The 17102-nt window shown below is 56.9% G+C and overlaps 9 protein-coding genes across 9 annotated transcripts in view; 2 read left to right on the top strand and 7 right to left on the bottom strand.

The window, feature by feature from the left end:
- Positions 1 to 2884, bottom strand: part of ACA1_215790 (copper/zinc superoxide dismutase) — a gene marked incomplete at both ends in the record, with an annotated part of 3791 nt that extends 907 nt beyond the window's left edge. Inside the window, 13 exons of the mRNA XM_004337072.1 lie at positions 279 to 315; positions 430 to 575; positions 802 to 869; positions 990 to 1044; positions 1140 to 1343; positions 1455 to 1523; positions 1657 to 1757; positions 1883 to 2013; positions 2096 to 2169; positions 2253 to 2366; positions 2483 to 2548; positions 2627 to 2718; positions 2809 to 2884. Of these exons, the coding sequence (XP_004337120.1) occupies positions 279 to 315; positions 430 to 575; positions 802 to 869; positions 990 to 1044; positions 1140 to 1343; positions 1455 to 1523; positions 1657 to 1757; positions 1883 to 2013; positions 2096 to 2169; positions 2253 to 2366; positions 2483 to 2548; positions 2627 to 2718; positions 2809 to 2884 (1233 nt within the window). The remainder of the gene's footprint in view (positions 1 to 278; positions 316 to 429; positions 576 to 801; positions 870 to 989; positions 1045 to 1139; positions 1344 to 1454; positions 1524 to 1656; positions 1758 to 1882; positions 2014 to 2095; positions 2170 to 2252; positions 2367 to 2482; positions 2549 to 2626; positions 2719 to 2808) is intronic.
- Positions 2885 to 3136: 252 nt separating this feature from the next.
- On the bottom strand, positions 3137 to 5888 carry ACA1_215780 (uncharacterized protein; the record flags this gene model as incomplete). The annotated part of the gene is made up of 10 exons (XM_004337071.1): positions 3137 to 3270; positions 3378 to 3441; positions 3816 to 4210; positions 4320 to 4483; positions 4580 to 4655; positions 4731 to 4899; positions 5020 to 5230; positions 5364 to 5514; positions 5602 to 5669; positions 5779 to 5888. 10 exons carry the CDS (start codon positions 5886 to 5888, stop codon positions 3137 to 3139), a joined length of 1542 nt encoding a protein of 513 aa, XP_004337119.1.
- Positions 5889 to 6564: 676 nt separating this feature from the next.
- ACA1_215770 (dual specificity phosphatase, catalytic domain containing protein) lies at positions 6565 to 7244 on the top strand (the record flags this gene model as incomplete). The annotated part of the gene is made up of 4 exons (XM_004337070.1): positions 6565 to 6721; positions 6784 to 6881; positions 6971 to 7065; positions 7136 to 7244. The coding sequence occupies 4 exons, from the start codon at positions 6565 to 6567 to the stop codon at positions 7242 to 7244; spliced, it is 459 nt and encodes a 152-aa protein (XP_004337118.1).
- Positions 7245 to 7823: 579 nt separating this feature from the next.
- ACA1_215760 (Fbox domain containing protein) lies at positions 7824 to 10332 on the bottom strand (the record flags this gene model as incomplete). The annotated part of the gene is made up of 10 exons (XM_004337069.1): positions 7824 to 8096; positions 8236 to 8340; positions 8417 to 8522; positions 8672 to 8816; positions 8894 to 9127; positions 9268 to 9352; positions 9462 to 9654; positions 9787 to 10012; positions 10149 to 10209; positions 10300 to 10332. The coding sequence occupies 10 exons, from the start codon at positions 10330 to 10332 to the stop codon at positions 7824 to 7826; spliced, it is 1461 nt and encodes a 486-aa protein (XP_004337117.1).
- A 169-nt stretch (positions 10333 to 10501) lies between these two features.
- ACA1_215750 (CBS domain containing protein) lies at positions 10502 to 11887 on the bottom strand (the record flags this gene model as incomplete). The annotated part of the gene is made up of 6 exons (XM_004337068.1): positions 10502 to 10624; positions 10703 to 10812; positions 10932 to 10988; positions 11087 to 11379; positions 11481 to 11652; positions 11740 to 11887. 6 exons carry the CDS (start codon positions 11885 to 11887, stop codon positions 10502 to 10504), a joined length of 903 nt encoding a protein of 300 aa, XP_004337116.1.
- Positions 11888 to 12522: 635 nt separating this feature from the next.
- On the top strand, positions 12523 to 13084 carry ACA1_215740 (uncharacterized protein; the record flags this gene model as incomplete). Its single annotated transcript, XM_004337067.1, has 2 exons — positions 12523 to 12801; positions 12830 to 13084. The coding sequence occupies 2 exons, from the start codon at positions 12523 to 12525 to the stop codon at positions 13082 to 13084; spliced, it is 534 nt and encodes a 177-aa protein (XP_004337115.1).
- A 90-nt stretch (positions 13085 to 13174) lies between these two features.
- On the bottom strand, positions 13175 to 14147 carry ACA1_215730 (Hypothetical protein; the record flags this gene model as incomplete). Its single annotated transcript, XM_004337066.1, has 3 exons — positions 13175 to 13807; positions 13856 to 13924; positions 14010 to 14147. The coding sequence occupies 3 exons, from the start codon at positions 14145 to 14147 to the stop codon at positions 13175 to 13177; spliced, it is 840 nt and encodes a 279-aa protein (XP_004337114.1).
- Positions 14148 to 15581: 1434 nt separating this feature from the next.
- ACA1_215720 (glutathione transferase subfamily protein) lies at positions 15582 to 16332 on the bottom strand (the record flags this gene model as incomplete). The annotated part of the gene is made up of 2 exons (XM_004337065.1): positions 15582 to 15995; positions 16060 to 16332. The coding sequence occupies 2 exons, from the start codon at positions 16330 to 16332 to the stop codon at positions 15582 to 15584; spliced, it is 687 nt and encodes a 228-aa protein (XP_004337113.1).
- A 289-nt stretch (positions 16333 to 16621) lies between these two features.
- On the bottom strand, positions 16622 to 16981 carry ACA1_215710 (uncharacterized protein; the record flags this gene model as incomplete). Its single annotated transcript, XM_004337064.1, has 2 exons — positions 16622 to 16758; positions 16822 to 16981. The coding sequence occupies 2 exons, from the start codon at positions 16979 to 16981 to the stop codon at positions 16622 to 16624; spliced, it is 297 nt and encodes a 98-aa protein (XP_004337112.1).
- Positions 16982 to 17102: the final 121 nt, after the last annotated feature.

Genomic DNA, 17102 nt, shown 5'->3' with positions numbered 1-17102 from the left:
GGCCTCGCGTTAGTTTCGTTCCTTATCCATCAAGTCCCCCCCCCATGCCGTTCCATTCTTCAATGAATCGGTAAACGAGTTGCGCCACGATTGAACAAGGAGAGGAGATGGAAGATGGAGAAGAAGAACGAAGAGAGAACAATTAAAGAACGAGATGGAGTGATTCGATAAGCTGTTGCCTAACACGGCGCCAAGTAGGCAACACGTTCGGAGATGAAAGAGAGGGAAGGAGAGAACGAAGAAATCATGCGCCGATAAAGAAGATGAAGGGTGTGTACCCTCTGAAGGTATTTCGAGCGCTTGAGCGACTGGAGTCTGAAGATGGATGATGATCGAAGAAACCAAGAGCGAACAAAGAGCGAAGGCAACGCAGTGACGACAAAAAATAGATAAATTAATGAAACCACAATTAATCATGATTCGGCTAACGGTCGCTTTCGTTCTTTTCGCTCACTCCGGAGCCGCGGCGCCACACGGTTTTTCACTCCGTGAGTGCGTTGCCGGGTGTCGTGTCCCCCGTTGTGTTTTGTGCCGGTGGTGTGGTGCTTGGAACTCAGCGGTGCTCCACACATTTTCTTACCCCCTTGTTCTTCTGTGAGTGTAGCACAATTTCAAGTCCGAGCCACCACTCGTCGGGTTGTCAGTGTGTTGCGCCTGGTGGTGGTGTTGGGAAGAGGCCTATGGAGCTTAGGCCTGAAGGTAGCCGAGAAGGGCGGCCAGGGGAGCGGTGAGGCTGTGGGCGCTGCTGGGCCGGGCGGTGCAGTCCTCGTTGGCAAAGGTGTTGTCGACGGCGATGGGCACCGGGGACGGAACCGTGGACGGGTGGGCAAGGCCGATCACGCCCACCATTATCCGCTTGCCCGACGTACCTGAACGCACAGCACCCACGCGTTCTTAGCATTCTTCTCCACGCACCTTCTTATCATCGCACACGCACACGCACACACGCACACACGCACACGTCCAACGAGAGAGGCGGATGAACGTACCGGCTTGGTCGCAGCCGTAGCCAGAGCCATGATCTTTGCCGCTGTGGATTGCGACCTGATGATTGCACATCAGGCACCGACAATTAATTGTGAGCATTGTGCCACGCGATAATGATGGTGATGGTGACGGTGATGACGAGGATGACGTACAGCGCGGCCGAGCAGGGAATGCACGTCGGGGATGTTGGTGGTGGTGTAGTTGAAGTGGGCCAGGCCCGTCGCCGAGTCGTAGGACTGGATGTTGCCCAGATCGCCGACGTGGCGCGGCGTGGTCTCGGGAACGTGGTGCTTGGCGCCGGTCGGGTTCCAGTGCGAACCGACGCTGGAGCCGTCGGTGCTGCTCAGATCGCCATACTGTTGTGGAGATAAAAAGAAAATAGAACAATATTCAATTAAAACTAGAAAATAATAATAATAATAACAGTAATAATAAAAAAGAACAACAAAGGCATGTGGTGGGCGCACGGTGTGAATGTGGAAGCCGTGCTTGCTGTTCAGCTCAAGACCGGCCACCTCGGCCACCACACGTACACCCTACGCACACATAAAATACGACCAATCGCGAGTGTGAGTACATTGCAACGGCGGTTGCGACCAGTGGTGTAGAGAGAACGAGCCGGAGTTTTAAAAAAACACTGAGCTGAGCCGAGATGTGACCGTGGCGTACCTCGTCCTCGACGGTGATCCATACGGTGCCGCTGCAGCTCTCATTGCAGTTCGCAGTCGGCTCGAGCACAACCACAGCCGACTTCGCCGTCGTGTCGCCATCTACAGGTGCACGGAGTGGGTCAGTGTCGTACGCCGCGTGTGCGCGTACGGTGCGTGCGTGTGCGGTGGTGCGTGCGTGTGCGGTGGTGCGTGTGCGCATGGTAGGCGAGGTTTGGAGTGCGTACTGGTGGCGGCGTTGCCAGCGACGTTGGGGATGCCGATCACACCGACCGCAAGGAAGTTGCCGGCGTGTCCGGTGGGTTGGCCGCAATCGTCCTCACCCGCATGCAACACGACAGCCCGACCAATGATCGAGCTGACCACCCATCGCACTTTAGTTTTCTCACACTCCATGCGTGTGCGTGTGCGTGTGCGTGTGCGTGTGCGTGCGCACGTACTTGATGTCGGTGAGCTGGAGCAGGTCCAGGGTCTTGGACATCTGGATGACGCCGCTCACCGCGGTCCAGTTGCCCTACAGTGGTGGTGGTCGGTCATTAGCACACACCACCGCCTTCACAGGCCCATATAGCCGAGGGCCGAGGAGGGAGTGCGCACCATGTCGCCCTCGTGGCGCTCGAGCGAGGGCGGGCAGCCGTGGGTGGCCGAGCCGGCGCCCGCAAAGTGTGTGCCGGCAGACGAGCCCGTCGTCTTGTTGGTCAGGTCGCCAGACTACGAGCAGGCCACATGAAATGTGCAGAAAGCGCATTTCAGTAAATTCATATAATTATAACATATAACATTATGTCTCATTGGTTTGTTATTCGTTTTGGGGAACTCCGACGCACCTGGTGAACATGCATGGCGTAGGCCTGGCTGCCCAGTTCGCCCGTGATATTTGCCTCCACGGTGACCTGCGCAGGTATTGATCAAGAATGGGGTGAAAATGAAATAAAAAAACGCAGTAACTACTTTGCGTCCGGCGGGGGTACATTGCCGTCGGCCGAGAGGGTGAAGGTCACATAACCGGCAATGTTGAGGTCCGTGCCGAAGCTGGTCGTGCTCAGCTTGGCGACTCCCTTCGCTAAATGTAAAAATATGTTATTTTGCGCAGCAGGGTTAGCCATAAAAACAGAATAATAACACGTGTGCAGCGTTGTTGTGGTGTACGCACTGACTTGAGCGCTGGCCGCCGAAGCAAGAAAGACGACGCTGCAGAGCGCAACGAAAAGGGCTGGGGTCATCTTCATCTTGGGCAGTTGAGAGGGGTGTGTTGTGCTGCTGGCAGAAAGCGGAAGTGCTGGGGGGAAGGAGACCAGCAATTCGTCGACCAACCGATTCTGCCATTTTTCCGTTCATCAAGCCAATGCGCTGTGGCCTCTCGCCGTCATCTCCTTCAAGCCCGGATGAAGTGAAGTTGACGAAGAAGGAAAACGGCAACCAATCGGCAGCTTTAGGGATCAAATTAAACACATTCTACTAAGATGCGAAGGCCACGCTGGTCAGTCGTCCTGACCGCTCTCCGGTTCGGCTTCCTTGGTGGTTGCCCCTCTCGGCTTCCTCGACGGCGCTCGTCGGCCTCTCGCGCCCACCGCCCTCGCCTTCCGCACCTCGAGGAAGTGGTCCACGAACTCGCCTGCGGCCAAGACCACACCACTTCAGCGCACGGACGACACGTGCAACACAACACCACCCACACGACACACGCGACACAGGCAACAACAAACGAGGGAGGCTGCGCACTGTCGGCTGCGGCGGAGGCGGAGGTGGCGGCAGCGGTGGGTGTTGATGGCTTTTCCTGCTCTTCCTGAGGCAGAGAGAAGGTCACCTTGTCCGCCTCGGAGGGTACTCCCGGCATTGGCGCGGCTGCTCATAAGGTGTGACAGTGTCGTGTCGTGTCGTGTCGTGTCGTGTCGTGTCGTGTCGTGTCGTGTCGTGTCGTGTCGTGTCGTGTCGGTTAGTAAGACTCTGGTGTGGGTGGCACGAGATGGAGAAAGCGTACGTTCGGTCGGCCTGGGAGGGCGACGAGGAGGAGGTCCGCCCATCATCATGTTGGGATTGAACATCCCTGTGTTGTGTGTGTTGTGTGTGTATGTGTGTGTGTCGTGTGTTCATGCAATCAGTCACCACGTTCACGTGAGCACCGCACGCAGCCCGGAAGACCGGCTAGCCAACACGCACCTGGAGGTTCTTGACGAGCTGCTGCCTGGCGCCCTCGAACTTCTGCTGCTGCTGCGCGGTGTTCTGCAGCTGCTGCTGGGCCTGGGCCTCCTGCCTCTCGCGCATCTGCTTCTCGAAGTGGTTGCCCAGGTTCTCGGTCTTCTTGACCCTCCGGATCGTCAGCCTCTTCTCCGACTGCAGCTTGCGCTCCTCAGCCTGCGCCGTACTCTCGCGCTGCTTCTGCGCCTCGGCCGCGGCCGCAACAGCGGCGGCGGCGTCGGTCTTCTGCTTCTGCGCGGCCTCGGCCTCGGCCTCGAGCGCCTTCTTGGCCCGTTCCTTCTCGGCCTCCTCGCGCTTCTTCTTTCGCTCGTCCAGCCTGGCGTTGAGCGCCACCGTTACCGCCGCGCCGTCCCAGTCTATTTCCGCACACGGCTGTGTTTCAGCGCACGAATGCGCACACGCACACGCACCGCACACGCACACGGCCGAGACGCGGCATAGAGAGCGCGAGGCGAGCGAAAGTACCGTGGTCGCTGAGGAGGTCTCTGATCTCCCATTCCTCGAACTCCTTGTCGAAGGCGAGCAGCAGCACCTGGACCTGCTTGTTCTCCGAAGCTTGGAGGAGGTTGGCCGACGCCTCCTCGGTCAGCGTGAAGTGGTGCTTGGCCAGCACCTCCTCGATCTCCTCCCTTCGCGCGTGACGAGCAAAAATGGAATAAATATAATTGCACTCCTATATCTCATATGTCTCTTTTTCTATTTCTAAATATCTAAAACGATTGTACCTGGTGAGAGAGTCGAACTGCTCCTGGGCGAGCGAGACCGCCAGCGCGTTCTTGTCGGCCGTGTCCTCGATTGATGCTGCAAATGAACGAAAACGGTGAGAAGAGTATTTTTTTAAAAAGAAAATGAAAAGGTGAGTGTTGCGGCGTGTACCGAGCTCGGCGGTCACTTCGCCGTGGGAGAGCGATTCGATGAAGTTCATGATGACCGCCTTCTCGCGCTCTTCTTCATTGACGGAACCCGATCCGGACCCGGCTCTCTCCGCCTTCTTGTTCTTCTTCAGCTTCTCCTTCTTTGCCTTCTTCTCCTGCTTCTCCTTATCCTATTGCACGCCGCCGCAAGCAACCGTGAGTCACGAAATAAAACAAGCCAAAAAACAAAAGATCACAATGAGAAGAAAATTAATAAAAGTTTTAAGAAAAGCAGGAGACGATGAATGAACCTTTCTTTGGCTCTGTCGCATTTGCTCTTCCATCTCGGCTCGCCGCTTCTTTTCCTCGGCCTCGCGCATCTTGGCCTCGGTGAGGGCGACGAGGTAGAGGAGCTCGTCGATGGTAGCCTCCATATCACCATCGCATTCTTTGTAGATCGTCATGATCTCCTCCTTCGGGATGAGCTGGAACCTGATGACGACCCACACCATAAGCTTCCGCCTTAACACACGCACACGACACGACACACGACACGACACGACACACACGACACAGACACGACGCACGCCACACGCACGACACACGCACGACACACACCGACACACGACACTGACAAGGTGGTAGTAGGCAGTACTTTTCCTCGAGCTTGGCTTGGACGCGAAGCTTTTGTGCCTTGGCTCTCTTGGCCTGTTCCTCCTGGGCAATGCGCTTCTTCCTCTCGCTCTCCTGCACTCGCACCTTCCTGGCCTCCTTCTGGTTGTGGACCAGCAAATTCACCACACTACCTGCACCGCGCACACAATCATCATTATCGTGTCGTGTCGTGTCGTGTCATGCGTGTGTGTGCGGTGGAGCGTGTGCCAATTGCATACCCGCCATGACGTTGTTGTTCTTCAAGAGCTGGTCCTTCATATCAGCGTGATCTACGCAGAAGATGGACCTATCGTGTGTTGGTGTTGTTGGTGGTTTGTAAGGTGTTGTAAGCAGCGCTGATGCACAAGAACCGGTTGAGCTGCCGTGCGAAGGAGTGAGCGGCAGGGGCAACGCACCCGAGCAGCTTGGCCTTGGCCTCGACCTTCTCGAGTTCGGTGGTCTCCCACTTGTCGATGGCCTCCCCGATGGAGTCGGCCTTGCCCACTGTGGACTGGTTCCTCACCATGGCCTGTCGTGCCTTGGCCGCAAACATGATGATTCGCTACGAGCTGAGATGGAGAAGATTTTAAAACGTTTGCAACGTTCGCCAGAACTTGTTGAAGCAGAAGTGTTGAAGCAGAAGTTCATGAAGGAAATCATGTAAAGGGAGGAGGCCACAAGATGAATGATTGAATTGGGGGCGACTAATGCAAGTTGAAAAGAAGAAAGAGACCAAGTAGAATAAGAAGATAGCTGGTACCAATTGTGTTGGCCTTGGTGCCGATGAGGAAGACAAGGACTTCTAGAAAGCTGTCTAGGTTGAGCGAGCAGTTGTTCGCAACGTGAAGAAGCGTGGCCTTGGCGACTTTGCGCGACCAACGATCGTCGTCGACATTCACGAAACGCTACTGCGAAACCAGAGGATGATGAAAGCTGCTGTGCGCATCTTCTCCGGGCAGCGCGCACTGCATCGATGCCGTCCCTTCCCTGAGGCCTCTCTACGGTTGACCCCTTCCCCTTGGTCGCTGCAATCATCAATTCAAATACAACATGAATTTCAAACCATTACTCCTGCTGATCTCCATTCAACAAAAAGACACTTGAGCACGTCCCGCGACGTAGAAGATCCTCGAGTTGAAGAAGAAGAAGGCGAGGTGGTGCCCGTCCGTTTTGGGTGGGTTCTGGAAGGGCGGCTGGGCGGGATGGCCTTTCCCACGCCCGCGCACCTCCGCTACCTCGCGCGACGGCAGCGCGTGGGCCTCGTCGTCACCCTCACCCCCGAGCCGCTCCCCACCAGCTGCCGCCCCATCGACACCTTCGGCGTCAGACCGCTACAGTTCCTTCACCTGCCGATCGCAGGTCATCATCATCTTCTACTTCGCCATCATCTTCTACTCGCTCACTTTTTATAACCAACGCAGACTACGAGTCGCCCACCGAGGAACAGATCGTGGCGTTCATGAAGGAAGCCAGAGCGACCATCAAGTCGGGCTACGGCGTCGTGGCCCACTGCCACAAGGTGCGACCTTCCCACCCTCCTCCTTCCTGACCGTAGACGTCGGCTTCAAATGGAACTGGTGGTGCTCTCCCTGGCTGCGTCATACGCAGGGCTATGGGCGTACGGGCACCATCCTCGCGTGCTACCTCGTCGGCGAAGAGGGCCTGCAGCCGCAGCAGGCCATCGACCTGGTCCGAGAGAAACGGTGCGCAGCACCCTGGCGGCTCTGATGTGAGTGTTGTCAAGTTCGTTGACAGTTGCATCTGCGCCCGCAGGCCAGGGTCGATTGCGAGGACCCAGGAGCAGGTGGTGCACATCTATCACAAGTACTGGCTCCCCCAGCATGGCGGCGGCCATGGAGAGCGGGGCCAGGCAATCCGGTGATGACAGGGTCAACCTGCAAATTGAGCAGGGCGGTGTTGCTGGAATGCACACATTCATATGTACTTATCATGGTAAAGGGTCAAGGCGAGAAAGTGGGTCGCGGGCACAGTCCGGCCTGAGGGCGGTGGGCCGGGTCCTTCAGCTGCACCCGCTCGCGCTGCGCGACGATCACGCCGGTGAAGGTCGAGAACGGCGAGCCCACGAAGAAGTCGGTCAGCGCACACACGGCCATCTCCGTCACCAGGCGCGCCGAGCTCTGGCAGTGCTGGGGCCACTTGACGGGTCGCAGCCCATCTCGGTGCCGCCGGGCAGGTTGGCCACCAGGTACAGCTCTGTGGTGGCGTTGGGGTTGGTGGCCACAAAAAAAAAGAGCCATGGTCTTGATCTCGGCCACCACGGCCTCCGGCGTTGGTTGCCATTGCGCCAGGTACTCGCGCCACACGTGCACACATCGACACCTTGGTCGCGGTGGCGGTGTCGAGCGGGCGCAGGCTGGCCAGCACAGGTACCAAACCACCTTCAACAAGGGCTGTGGCCAAGAAATAGGCATTTCTTTTCTATTTCTTGTTGTTACAGGCATCAGGCAAGAGGCAGCTCTTGGAGCTCGGCGCCAACCGACGGCGATGACGGCGATGAAGTCGATGTCTTCTTGTCGAGCAGCTTCTGCTTGAGCCGCTCCTCCTCGATGGCCAGCTTCTTCTGCCGCCTGCGCTCCTTGATGTCGTGCATGTACTTCCGGTTCCACACGTCGCCGTCCTCCAGGAAGTACAGATCGTAGGGCTTGTCTCTCTTGTTCCAGTCCCGCACATTCGACTCCCGCACCTCCACCCGGTCGTCCCTGTCCCACACGCCCTGCGTAGCCACCACCATCACATTAGTTACATTGTGTGTGTGTGTGTGTGTGTGTGTGTGGTGGTGTGTGTGCACATGCGTGTTGTGTGTGCACATGCGTGTTGTGTGTGTGCACATGCGTGTTGTGTGTCGTGCGTACCAAGAACCAGGTGCCGTCGGGCCAATCCATTCGGCCCTCGCCCTGCCGCAGGCCATGATCCCACCCGCCTTTGTATACACTCCCATCGGCCCACGTGTACGTGCCCTACAGTCCAGAGCGCGGTCAGTGTGTGTGTGTGTGTGTGGCGTCGCACTCACGCACACACAACGACTGTACGCACCTGGCCGCGCTTCTCACCGGCGTGGTACTCGCCGTCGTAGCTCCGCCCATCGAACCACGTGTTGACGCCCTTGACCTGATTGCAGTTCTCCCACAGGCCCGTGAAGCTGCACAACGAGTGAGCCGGCCACATTGTTTTTTTTTAAAAAAAAACTAAAAAGCCAATGAAACCAACAACGAAATAATAATTAATAAATAATAATAATAACAACTAAAGTATCAAATAACACCCACAATAATAATAATAAAAACGCACCAGTTGCCGGACTTCCATACGTAGGTGCCGTGCCCGTTCTGCTGGCCCCCGACCCAGTCGCCCTCGAAGTAGCTGCCGTCGTTCCACGAGTGCCTCCCGTGTCCCGTCTCCATGCCCTCGACCCACATCCCCTCGTACTTGCCATCTGTGTGCGTGCGCGTGTGCGGTTGGGCGTGTGTCGCGTGTGCCGTGGGCGCGCTATGAGCGACGCACACAACGCACGACGAGCAGCGGCGGCGGCGGCGGCAGTACCCTTGGGGTGGCTCTTGACGCCGTAGCCGTGGGGCAGCCCGTTCTGCCAGAGGCCCTCGTAGATGACCATCGTGTGAGCCCACACGGCATTCGCCTCGCCGTCCGCGTAGTCGTTGGCGAACTGGCCCACGCACTTCCACTGCTTGTCCTCGTCCCTGTGCCATTTGATGCCCGCGCCGTGGAATTGGCCCTCCTTCCACTCGCCTGATGGGCGTGTGCGTGTCATGCGTGTGTGTCGTGTCGTGTCGTGTGGTGTACAGCTATGTAGGTTAACAATTGGGTGCGTGCGCGCTCAAGGTTGAGTGTGATTCCTGATGGGGGCGTAGCATGAAGCGCGCGCGTACCCTCATAGCGCACGAACGTGCCGTCGGTCTCGTTCCATTCCTTCCACCCAATTCCGCTTGGACTCTCGATTTCCATCAGACAATTCTGCTCCGCACACACACACAACACACCGCGCACGACACACCGCACACACCGCACAACGCACACACGTCAGGCTTTACGATTGCTTTGTCGTTCGCGTTTGGGGCGGAACCGTTTTGGCGCGGTAGAGCCACTTCCAGGTGCGGTCCTTGGGCTTGACCCAGCTCTCGGCCCTGGCCCGGAACGCCCGCCGGTTCTCCTCCGTCTTCCTCTTCTTCTCCCGCCGCTTCAGCGCCTCCCGGTCCCACACCTCGATCTTCTCCTCCGCCTCCGCTTCCACCTCACCCGTGCGCCCCACCTCCTTCCTGTTTGCACGGTCACCAACTCTATCATTAGCCGTGCGTGTGTGTCGTGTGTCGTGTGTGTCGTGTGTGTGTGTCGTGTGTGTGTGTGTCGTGCCGTGAGCATGTGCGCAGGAAGGAGTGAGGCGCCTGTACCACAGGAGAGGCTCGTCGACGAGGCCGAAGGGCTGGTGTGTGTACTGGTAATCGGTGGGTGCTGGTGAATCGGGGGTGGTGCCGGCGGCGGCGGCGGCGGTAGGAGCGGGCGTGGGGGCGGTGGGCGGTGGGGCGAGGACGGGGTCGGGGTGGTCCGCGAGGATCCGCCGGACCTGGGTCTCCCACACCTCCTCGTCGTCGACCAGGCTGCGCCACTGCCCGCACACTACATTCCATTTACCAAAATATTTTTTTAGTTAATTTAATTTTGGATTTTATTTGTTTGTGTTGCCAGCGAGGCATTTAATAATAATAAAATAATAAATAAAAAAAGTTGAGGGGGTGAGGCGGGGTGAAGGTACCCAAGGCCACCGTGTTCAACAGAATCTTACCATCTATGAAGCTAAAGATGCGCAACCAGATCTGTGGGGCAATAGAAAAAATAGAATTATTGGTTATACAAGCTGGGCATTGCTGGGCTGGAAAGGAAACGCGATCAAGTCCTTGACGCACTTCGAAGGGCAAGACGTCCGCCACGCTCTCCATCTCCTGTTAAAGTTCCGGTCGGTCTTGCGCCCGTAGCACACCACCTTTTTCGGTGAGCCACTTTCTTCTTATGAATAAAATAAAATTAACTCTTAAAAACTCATTTTTATGCCACCACGTGCCGCACAAACCACACCACCTGCAGCCCACACCGACCCCCCACTGCTCCTCAGGCGAGGACGGTGCGAATGACATCGCTGAGGGCGAGCACGCCGACGGGCTTCTCGTTCTCGTCAGTCACCCACAATCTGTGCACCTTGGCCTCCACCAGCTTGTTGATCGCCATGTCCAACTGTACACGACACACACGACACACACCGTCAATTCGGCACATCGTCATCGACAGGGTGGGCGGGAGGGGACAGCGGACCTTTTCGTCGGGAGAGCAGCGAATGAGGCTCGCGGGCGCCTTCCTCTCGGTGTACTTCAGGAAATCGAGGACCGGCAGCGTGAGCTTGTTCAGGCTCTCATCGGTGATTCCTGTTGACCATCAAAAGCAAACATCGTCATCGTCATCATCAGCATCAGCATTGGCATCCTCATCAGGTGGATGTGTGCGTCGAATGCAGTCAGTCCACGACAGGCCCAGGGTCAGTTACCTCTGAGGTCGGACGCCGAGATGGTGCCGATGAGCTTCTGTTGTCTGTCCAGCACAGCTGTGGCGAAAGAACAAGAAAACAACATTTATATTAATAATTATATAAATATAAACAATAATAAAACAATAAAAAAAATAAAAGAAAGAAAATAGTACCGAGCGCGCTGACATTGTTGCGGACGAGGTGACAGAAGGCCTTGATGGTGGTCGTGTGCTCGGAGACGTGGAGCACGCGCTCGTGGATGATGTTGAGCTGGCCGACGGGAGTGTTGAGGACCTGGCGGTCGAGCTGGTCCTTGCGCTCGCTCAGGTAGCGCACGATGTCCGACTGCGAGACCAGCTTGGCGTCCCGGCCCTGCCCGATCAGCACGCGGTGCGTGTCGTGGCTGAGCACCTTGGCCACGTCGCCCAGCGTCGCCTCCTTGTCCAACACTTGAAAGTTACGGCTCCTAATATATATCAATGTATACACATATGATACAACATAGTGTCAATATATAGCGCGGTGTAAGCTGTCATGTAAAAGTGTAGTAGAATGAGTGGCACGCACCTCGGCGACTGCTTGAGGAGGTCGCCGGCCGTACGGTCTTCGAATTCGAATTGGCGGAAGAGCTCGGGGGCCACCTGCAGGTTGTCGTCCATCACGCTCGTCTCCTGGCTGGTGAAGAACTGGAGAGCCGTGAACTTGACCAGGTCCAACACGTCCACCAAGCCCACACAACCTGGTACACATATTTTATTTATTAACAAATAATATATAAATAATAATAAATCCAATATTAATTGAAATAATAAAGGCTGGTGGGTACCTTTGTCGTTCTCCATGACGGGCACGGAGAGGATGCGGTTGGTGTGGAGCGTGCGTAGGACGTCCTTGAGCGGCGTCTTGGTCTCGACTGAGATGAGCTTGCGCGAGGCTAGTGCCCCCAACGCTTCTGCTACCTTGACGTTCTTCATGCTGCTCATGGCCTTGCTCTTCTTGCGCGTTTCTCAATCTGACAACTCTGTCTCGCTCTGCTCGCCACCCAAACAATCAGTCAGACGCGAAAACAAAGATGGAACTGATTAGATGGGAACCACTACCTGGTGCGTTTGTATTCTACTCAACTGCTCCCAGCATGAGGCCATGCTAAGGCGCCTCTTGTCGTGAGGCGTCAGACTGCCGTGCCCTTGCCTCCACAACTGGCCGACCACAACCTGAAAAAAGGTTGAAATATTGGCGACAAGGAAAAAGAAAGACTACTGAAGGAAACCTAAAGGAAACAACTTTTCTTCCAACCCCGCAAAAGGAAAACAGCGCCCCAGCAAAAGCTGGCTACTGCGGAGAGTCCGCCCAGTTCTCCGACCACCTCGCCGCCACCCTCTTCCTGCCCGTGCGCTCAGGGCGAACCCACGCTGGCCGTGTTCGACCGGCCGCCATCGAGTCCTACATTCGCCAGCCGTGCAATGGTGCAGTCAAATGAGACCATGGCCTGCGCGCAGGTTGATACCTCTACCCTGTCGATGATAACCGCCAACTCTCATTTTCGCTGGACTCTTCTGTCACCGCCAACGCACCGCGAGCCGCCGACGTGGATCTGGCGCGCATTCCGATGCTGGCCATGCCCCCAACCGCCGCATTTCAGATGAGCGTGCCGCTGGACGAGTTTCCCGTGCTGCCCTTTACAGTCGCCATCGTTGAATCGGCCACCGTTGTGCTGGCCAGCCTGCGCCCGCTCGACACCGGTCCGGCTTCCAAGCATCAGACGAACCGGGTCGTGAGCATGTGCGTGCACTTGGGCTGGGACCTGGTTCGATGGAAACCGACGCTGGAGGCCGTGGTGGCCGAGATCAAGACCATGACAGCGCTGCGGGGCGTGACGCGGCTCTTTGTGGCCGCCAGCGCTAACGCCACCGCAGACCGGGGTGTACCTGGTGGCCAACCTGCCCGGAGGCCCCGAGATGGGCTGCGACCGGGTCAAGTGGCCCCAACGCTGCCAGATCTCGGCGCGCCTGGTGACGGAGATGGCCGTGTGCGCGCTGAGGGACTTCCTCGTGGGCTCGCCGTTCTCGACCTTCACCGGTGTGATCGCCGCGCAGCGCGAGTGCATTCAGCGGAAGGACTCGGCCACCACGGCCCAGCGCCCCGCTCACCCCCTCACTTTCTGGCCTTGACTGTCCATAACGACAAGTACACCTGAGCGGGGCGTTTGGCTTCGTCACATTCCTCAAACTCTGCAGACAGGAACAGAAATTGCTAAAATATCACTCGCGCCAGGCGAGTTCAGCGTAGAGGGCCAGGTGGTCCGACGGGTGGTTTCGACAGGGCAGCCGGTCGGGCAGGTCGCTCACCGCCGGCACGGCCAGGAGGGCCACCGGCACCATCGCCTCGGCCGGGTACCATATGTAGTCGATCGTGCGCCGCACCTCCGTCTCCCGCTTCTTGTACGTGCTGTAGGGCTCTGCTGCAGCCTCATCGACATCGCCGGCCAGCGGCGGGTGGTGCGCGTAGGCGCTGGCCAGGCGGAACGGGTGCGGCGGTATGGCGGCGTGGATCTCGGCCAGCGGCAGCTCGCCGCGGAAGTAGCGGCACACCAGGCTCGACGGCACGTCGTTGAAGTCGCCCAGCACCACCAGGGGCGCGCTGGCGATGCGCCGGCGCTCCTCCTCATCACCATCGCCGCCGCCGATAAAGGCCAGAGCGCTGCGTAGCAGGAGAATGCCCTGCTCGAGCCGCTTCTCCTCGAAGCCCGGCTTGGCCTTGAGGTGCGTCGCGGCCACGCACAGGTCGCGGCCGTCCTGTTCGGAGCGGAGGCGCAGGCGCACGATGAGGGCCACCTGCGTGTGCGAGCCCTCAAAGTCGATGGCGCGGTGGGCCACCAGCTCGAAGCGGGCGGACTTGAAGAAGAGCGCGCAGCCGTCGGCGTCGCCCTCGCCGTTCTTGACCTTGAAGAAGCCCTCGTAGCCGTGGCTGGCCATGGCCGGCCGGAAGTGATCTTCGTAGTGGTCCACCTCCTACTTCATCAGCCACGTCAGCAACGCGTGCGTGTGCGTGCGGTGGCGTGTGCGTGTGCGTGTGCGGTGAATAGGACAGCCAGACCTCAAGACAGACGACGTCGGGGTCGAGGCTGGTGATCTGCTGGAGGAGGAGGTCCTTGCGGTGTGCCCACGTCAGCACGGCAGGGTCGGTGTGGGGGAAGGCTGACGGTGGCGCCAAGCGGTCGGCCAGCACGTTCATCTGCAGCACCCTCACGATCGGCCCAACTGTTGGGCCAGCTCACTAAAATTAGTTGACCTAAAGGAATAGCATAAAATAATAATAATAATAAAGAAAGCAACGTTGCGTTATTATCTGGAAGAAGGGAAAAGCACCATGTGTGTCTTTAGTCAAGGAGATAATTGGCCGTGCAAGTAGCGCTGTGCCCAGTGTTGTTTCCATCCTTGGTTCTCTTGTTGCTTTGTTGGAATTTTGTTGTTTTTTTCCCATTTCAGCGAATCGGCAAACAACTTTTTGATTTTTTTTTTGGTTTCTTTGATTATGTTTGATACGACGTCTATTATTTGATTAAGGCTGGGGGCAGAGAAACAAGACCAGTTTATAGACGTTTCGGAAATTCCTGGGATGCACTTTTGGGCAAACTCTCACCCACAAACAAAAATTGGTGGTGCTCTTTCCTGTGTGCCAACAAGCAAGCTGGGTGAACCAAGAAACACAATGTTTTGCACTTGCACACAAAATGGCTTCCACTGTTCTGATTGTGGAGGAGCCAGTCCTCCAACCTGCAGAGGCCCTTGCTATGGTCTCTGCTGAGGTGCAGCAGCTGTCCAAGGAGTGCTGCCACTGTGAGAGGATGATGGTGGTGGTTGTGCAGGAGCTTGAGAAGAAAGGAAAAAACAGAAAGTGCTCAAGAGGCTTGTGAAGGAGAGGAGGCCTGAAGAAGAGGAGAAGGCACCCCTCCAGTTGTGGAAGAAGGGGGCCAGGATTGATGGGCAACTGCATACCTTAATTGTGCACACAGTGCTTGTCAATGGCAAGACATGGCAGCAAGTTGTGAAAGATTTCTGTGTCTCTCACAGCTCTATCAACAAGATTGTAAGCAAAGTGAAGGAGCAAGCCCACTGGGGGCACCAGGCACAGCTTGGGCGCCAAGTCTCACCACCCCCAATGAAGAAGAAAAGTGGCCAGTGGGCACTAAAGTTGTGGACTTGGCGATTTTTTGCTTCTCCCCTGAGCAGCCAAACCCATCAAGATGGCTGCATGTCCATGACCTTTGATGGTTCGACTTCAACAACCAGAGCCAACACAACAGATTGCACAAGAAAAACGCTCTCCAACAAACTTGGAATCAGTTTCAATCATCAACTGCCATACCTCCCCCTCCATTTGCCTCATTTTGGCGTATTGATTCCAGTTGGAAAGCCCTTCGCAACTCGATTTTGAGTTGAGCATCAATGCTAGCCACTGGTAGGTACGCCAGTGGCAAGTTTGGTGCCAATGGGTGTGATCTGGCCCCATCGCAGCCAAATGATGCCCCATCGCGCAATCCCCAGTCGGCGCCCAGACCACCGTATTTTTAGACTGACGAGAAAATACAAATGAAACACTTAGAATTTTTTTCGTGCTTTTTTTCGATTTTTGACTATTTTCTGTCCCCACGGCACACTTAACTGACTAGGCGATCTTGTTTTCGGCCTTGGCGGCGTAGACGTCGCGGGCGACGTAGGCCTTGATGCGCTCCCTCTCCGACACGCCGTCGATGAGCTTCTTCACAGCCGGGAAGGCGCCCAGGAGCTGGTCGCGGCTGCCCTCCACCCTGGCGAACACCAGTTGCAGCGCGACCCACAGAGTGACGTCGGCGTAGCTCAGCTTCGAGCCCACGAAGAAGCCGTTGCTGCCGTTCTTCTCGAGCAGCTTCTCAAAGTTGGTAAGCTGGGCCGGCAGGGTCTCCTTGGCCAGCTTCTCCTTGGCCTCGGCCTGCTGGTCGGCCGGCGTGCCAAAGATGGCCTTGGCGATGGCGTTGAAGGTGTCCACGAGCCCCTCGTTGGCCTGGTCGATCAGTGCCTCCTCCTGTTCCCATGATTTTTTCTGTGAGCTTCACCGCACACGCACACGCACACGTACACGCACACACAGGACACAGGACACGTACAGTGGGGTTGGTGCCGTTGTAGCCGTGCTTGCGGGCCAGGTGGTGCGCGATGGCGTTGGACTGGACCAGGGTGAGGCCCGGCTCCTCGTAGAGTGGCACCTGGCCGAAGACGAGCTTGCCGGCGGCGGTGAGCTGGGCCTTGGTCTCTGGCCAGTTGGTGACCGGCACAAAGTCGTAGTCTACGCCGGCGTCTTCGAGCAGCAGGCGGGGCACCTCGGCGCGGGCGAACAGCTTGAAATAGGTGAGGGTGGGCTTGGTCACGGTGCTGGTCATGTTGATGGTCGCAGTTGGGTTGGTGTGGTTGCTGGTTGTGGTGAATGAAGTGGGTTGATTTTTGAAGCTGGTTTTAAGGACTTGCAATCACCCCTTTGCGGCGAGCCGGGGTGGAAGGTCCTGGAAGGCCCGAATCGCCGGTACTTGCCATTGGCCAGACTACTTATTGCCCTTTTGTCGTATGGGGGAACTTTTTTCGGGCCGGCCCGAAAAAGGATCAAAAGGTGCCACCTTTCTCATTTTGAACTCGCGGGCACAACGAAAAGCTTGGCTGTGGTCACTAACTCTGTTAATCCGTGGAGGTGGCCGACAAGCAGGTGCTGGCGTAGTCGCCTGCGAGGAACAGCTGCTCATCGTAGAACGCCGCCTTGATCATCCGCCCGGCGAACCAGCGACCATGGAGTGCCGTCTGTGCCACTTGCGCCTCTGTTTGGTGGTAATAATAAGAAATATTAATATTAATAAAATACACAGAGAGTTGTGCCATACCAGCAGCGCTCTGAAAGAGAATGAAGACTTTGACCACCACCGCCTCTCCGGCCTCCTCCCTGCATTGATGAATGACCACGCGCTCTACATGGCCATACTTGGCAGCTTCCGTTTCGACTTCCGCCTTCAGGTAGTCATCAAGGTCACCAGGACCCACCATGTTCTCGAGCACCACACAGCGGGAAGCCTGAAAGCTCCATTCAATAAATAAAATATGAACTAAATGTACCCACCACCTGAAGGTGGGGAACGCAGAAAAGGGGGGGGCACCATTTGCTTGT

Source organism: Acanthamoeba castellanii, assembly GCF_000313135.1.
Source record: "Acanthamoeba castellanii str. Neff unplaced genomic scaffold scf7180000084758, whole genome shotgun sequence".
NCBI lineage: Eukaryota > Discosea > Longamoebia > Acanthamoebidae > Acanthamoeba > Acanthamoeba castellanii.
The sequence above is the reverse complement of the archived record's forward strand: the minus strand, read 5'-3'. Positions and strand labels throughout refer to the sequence as shown.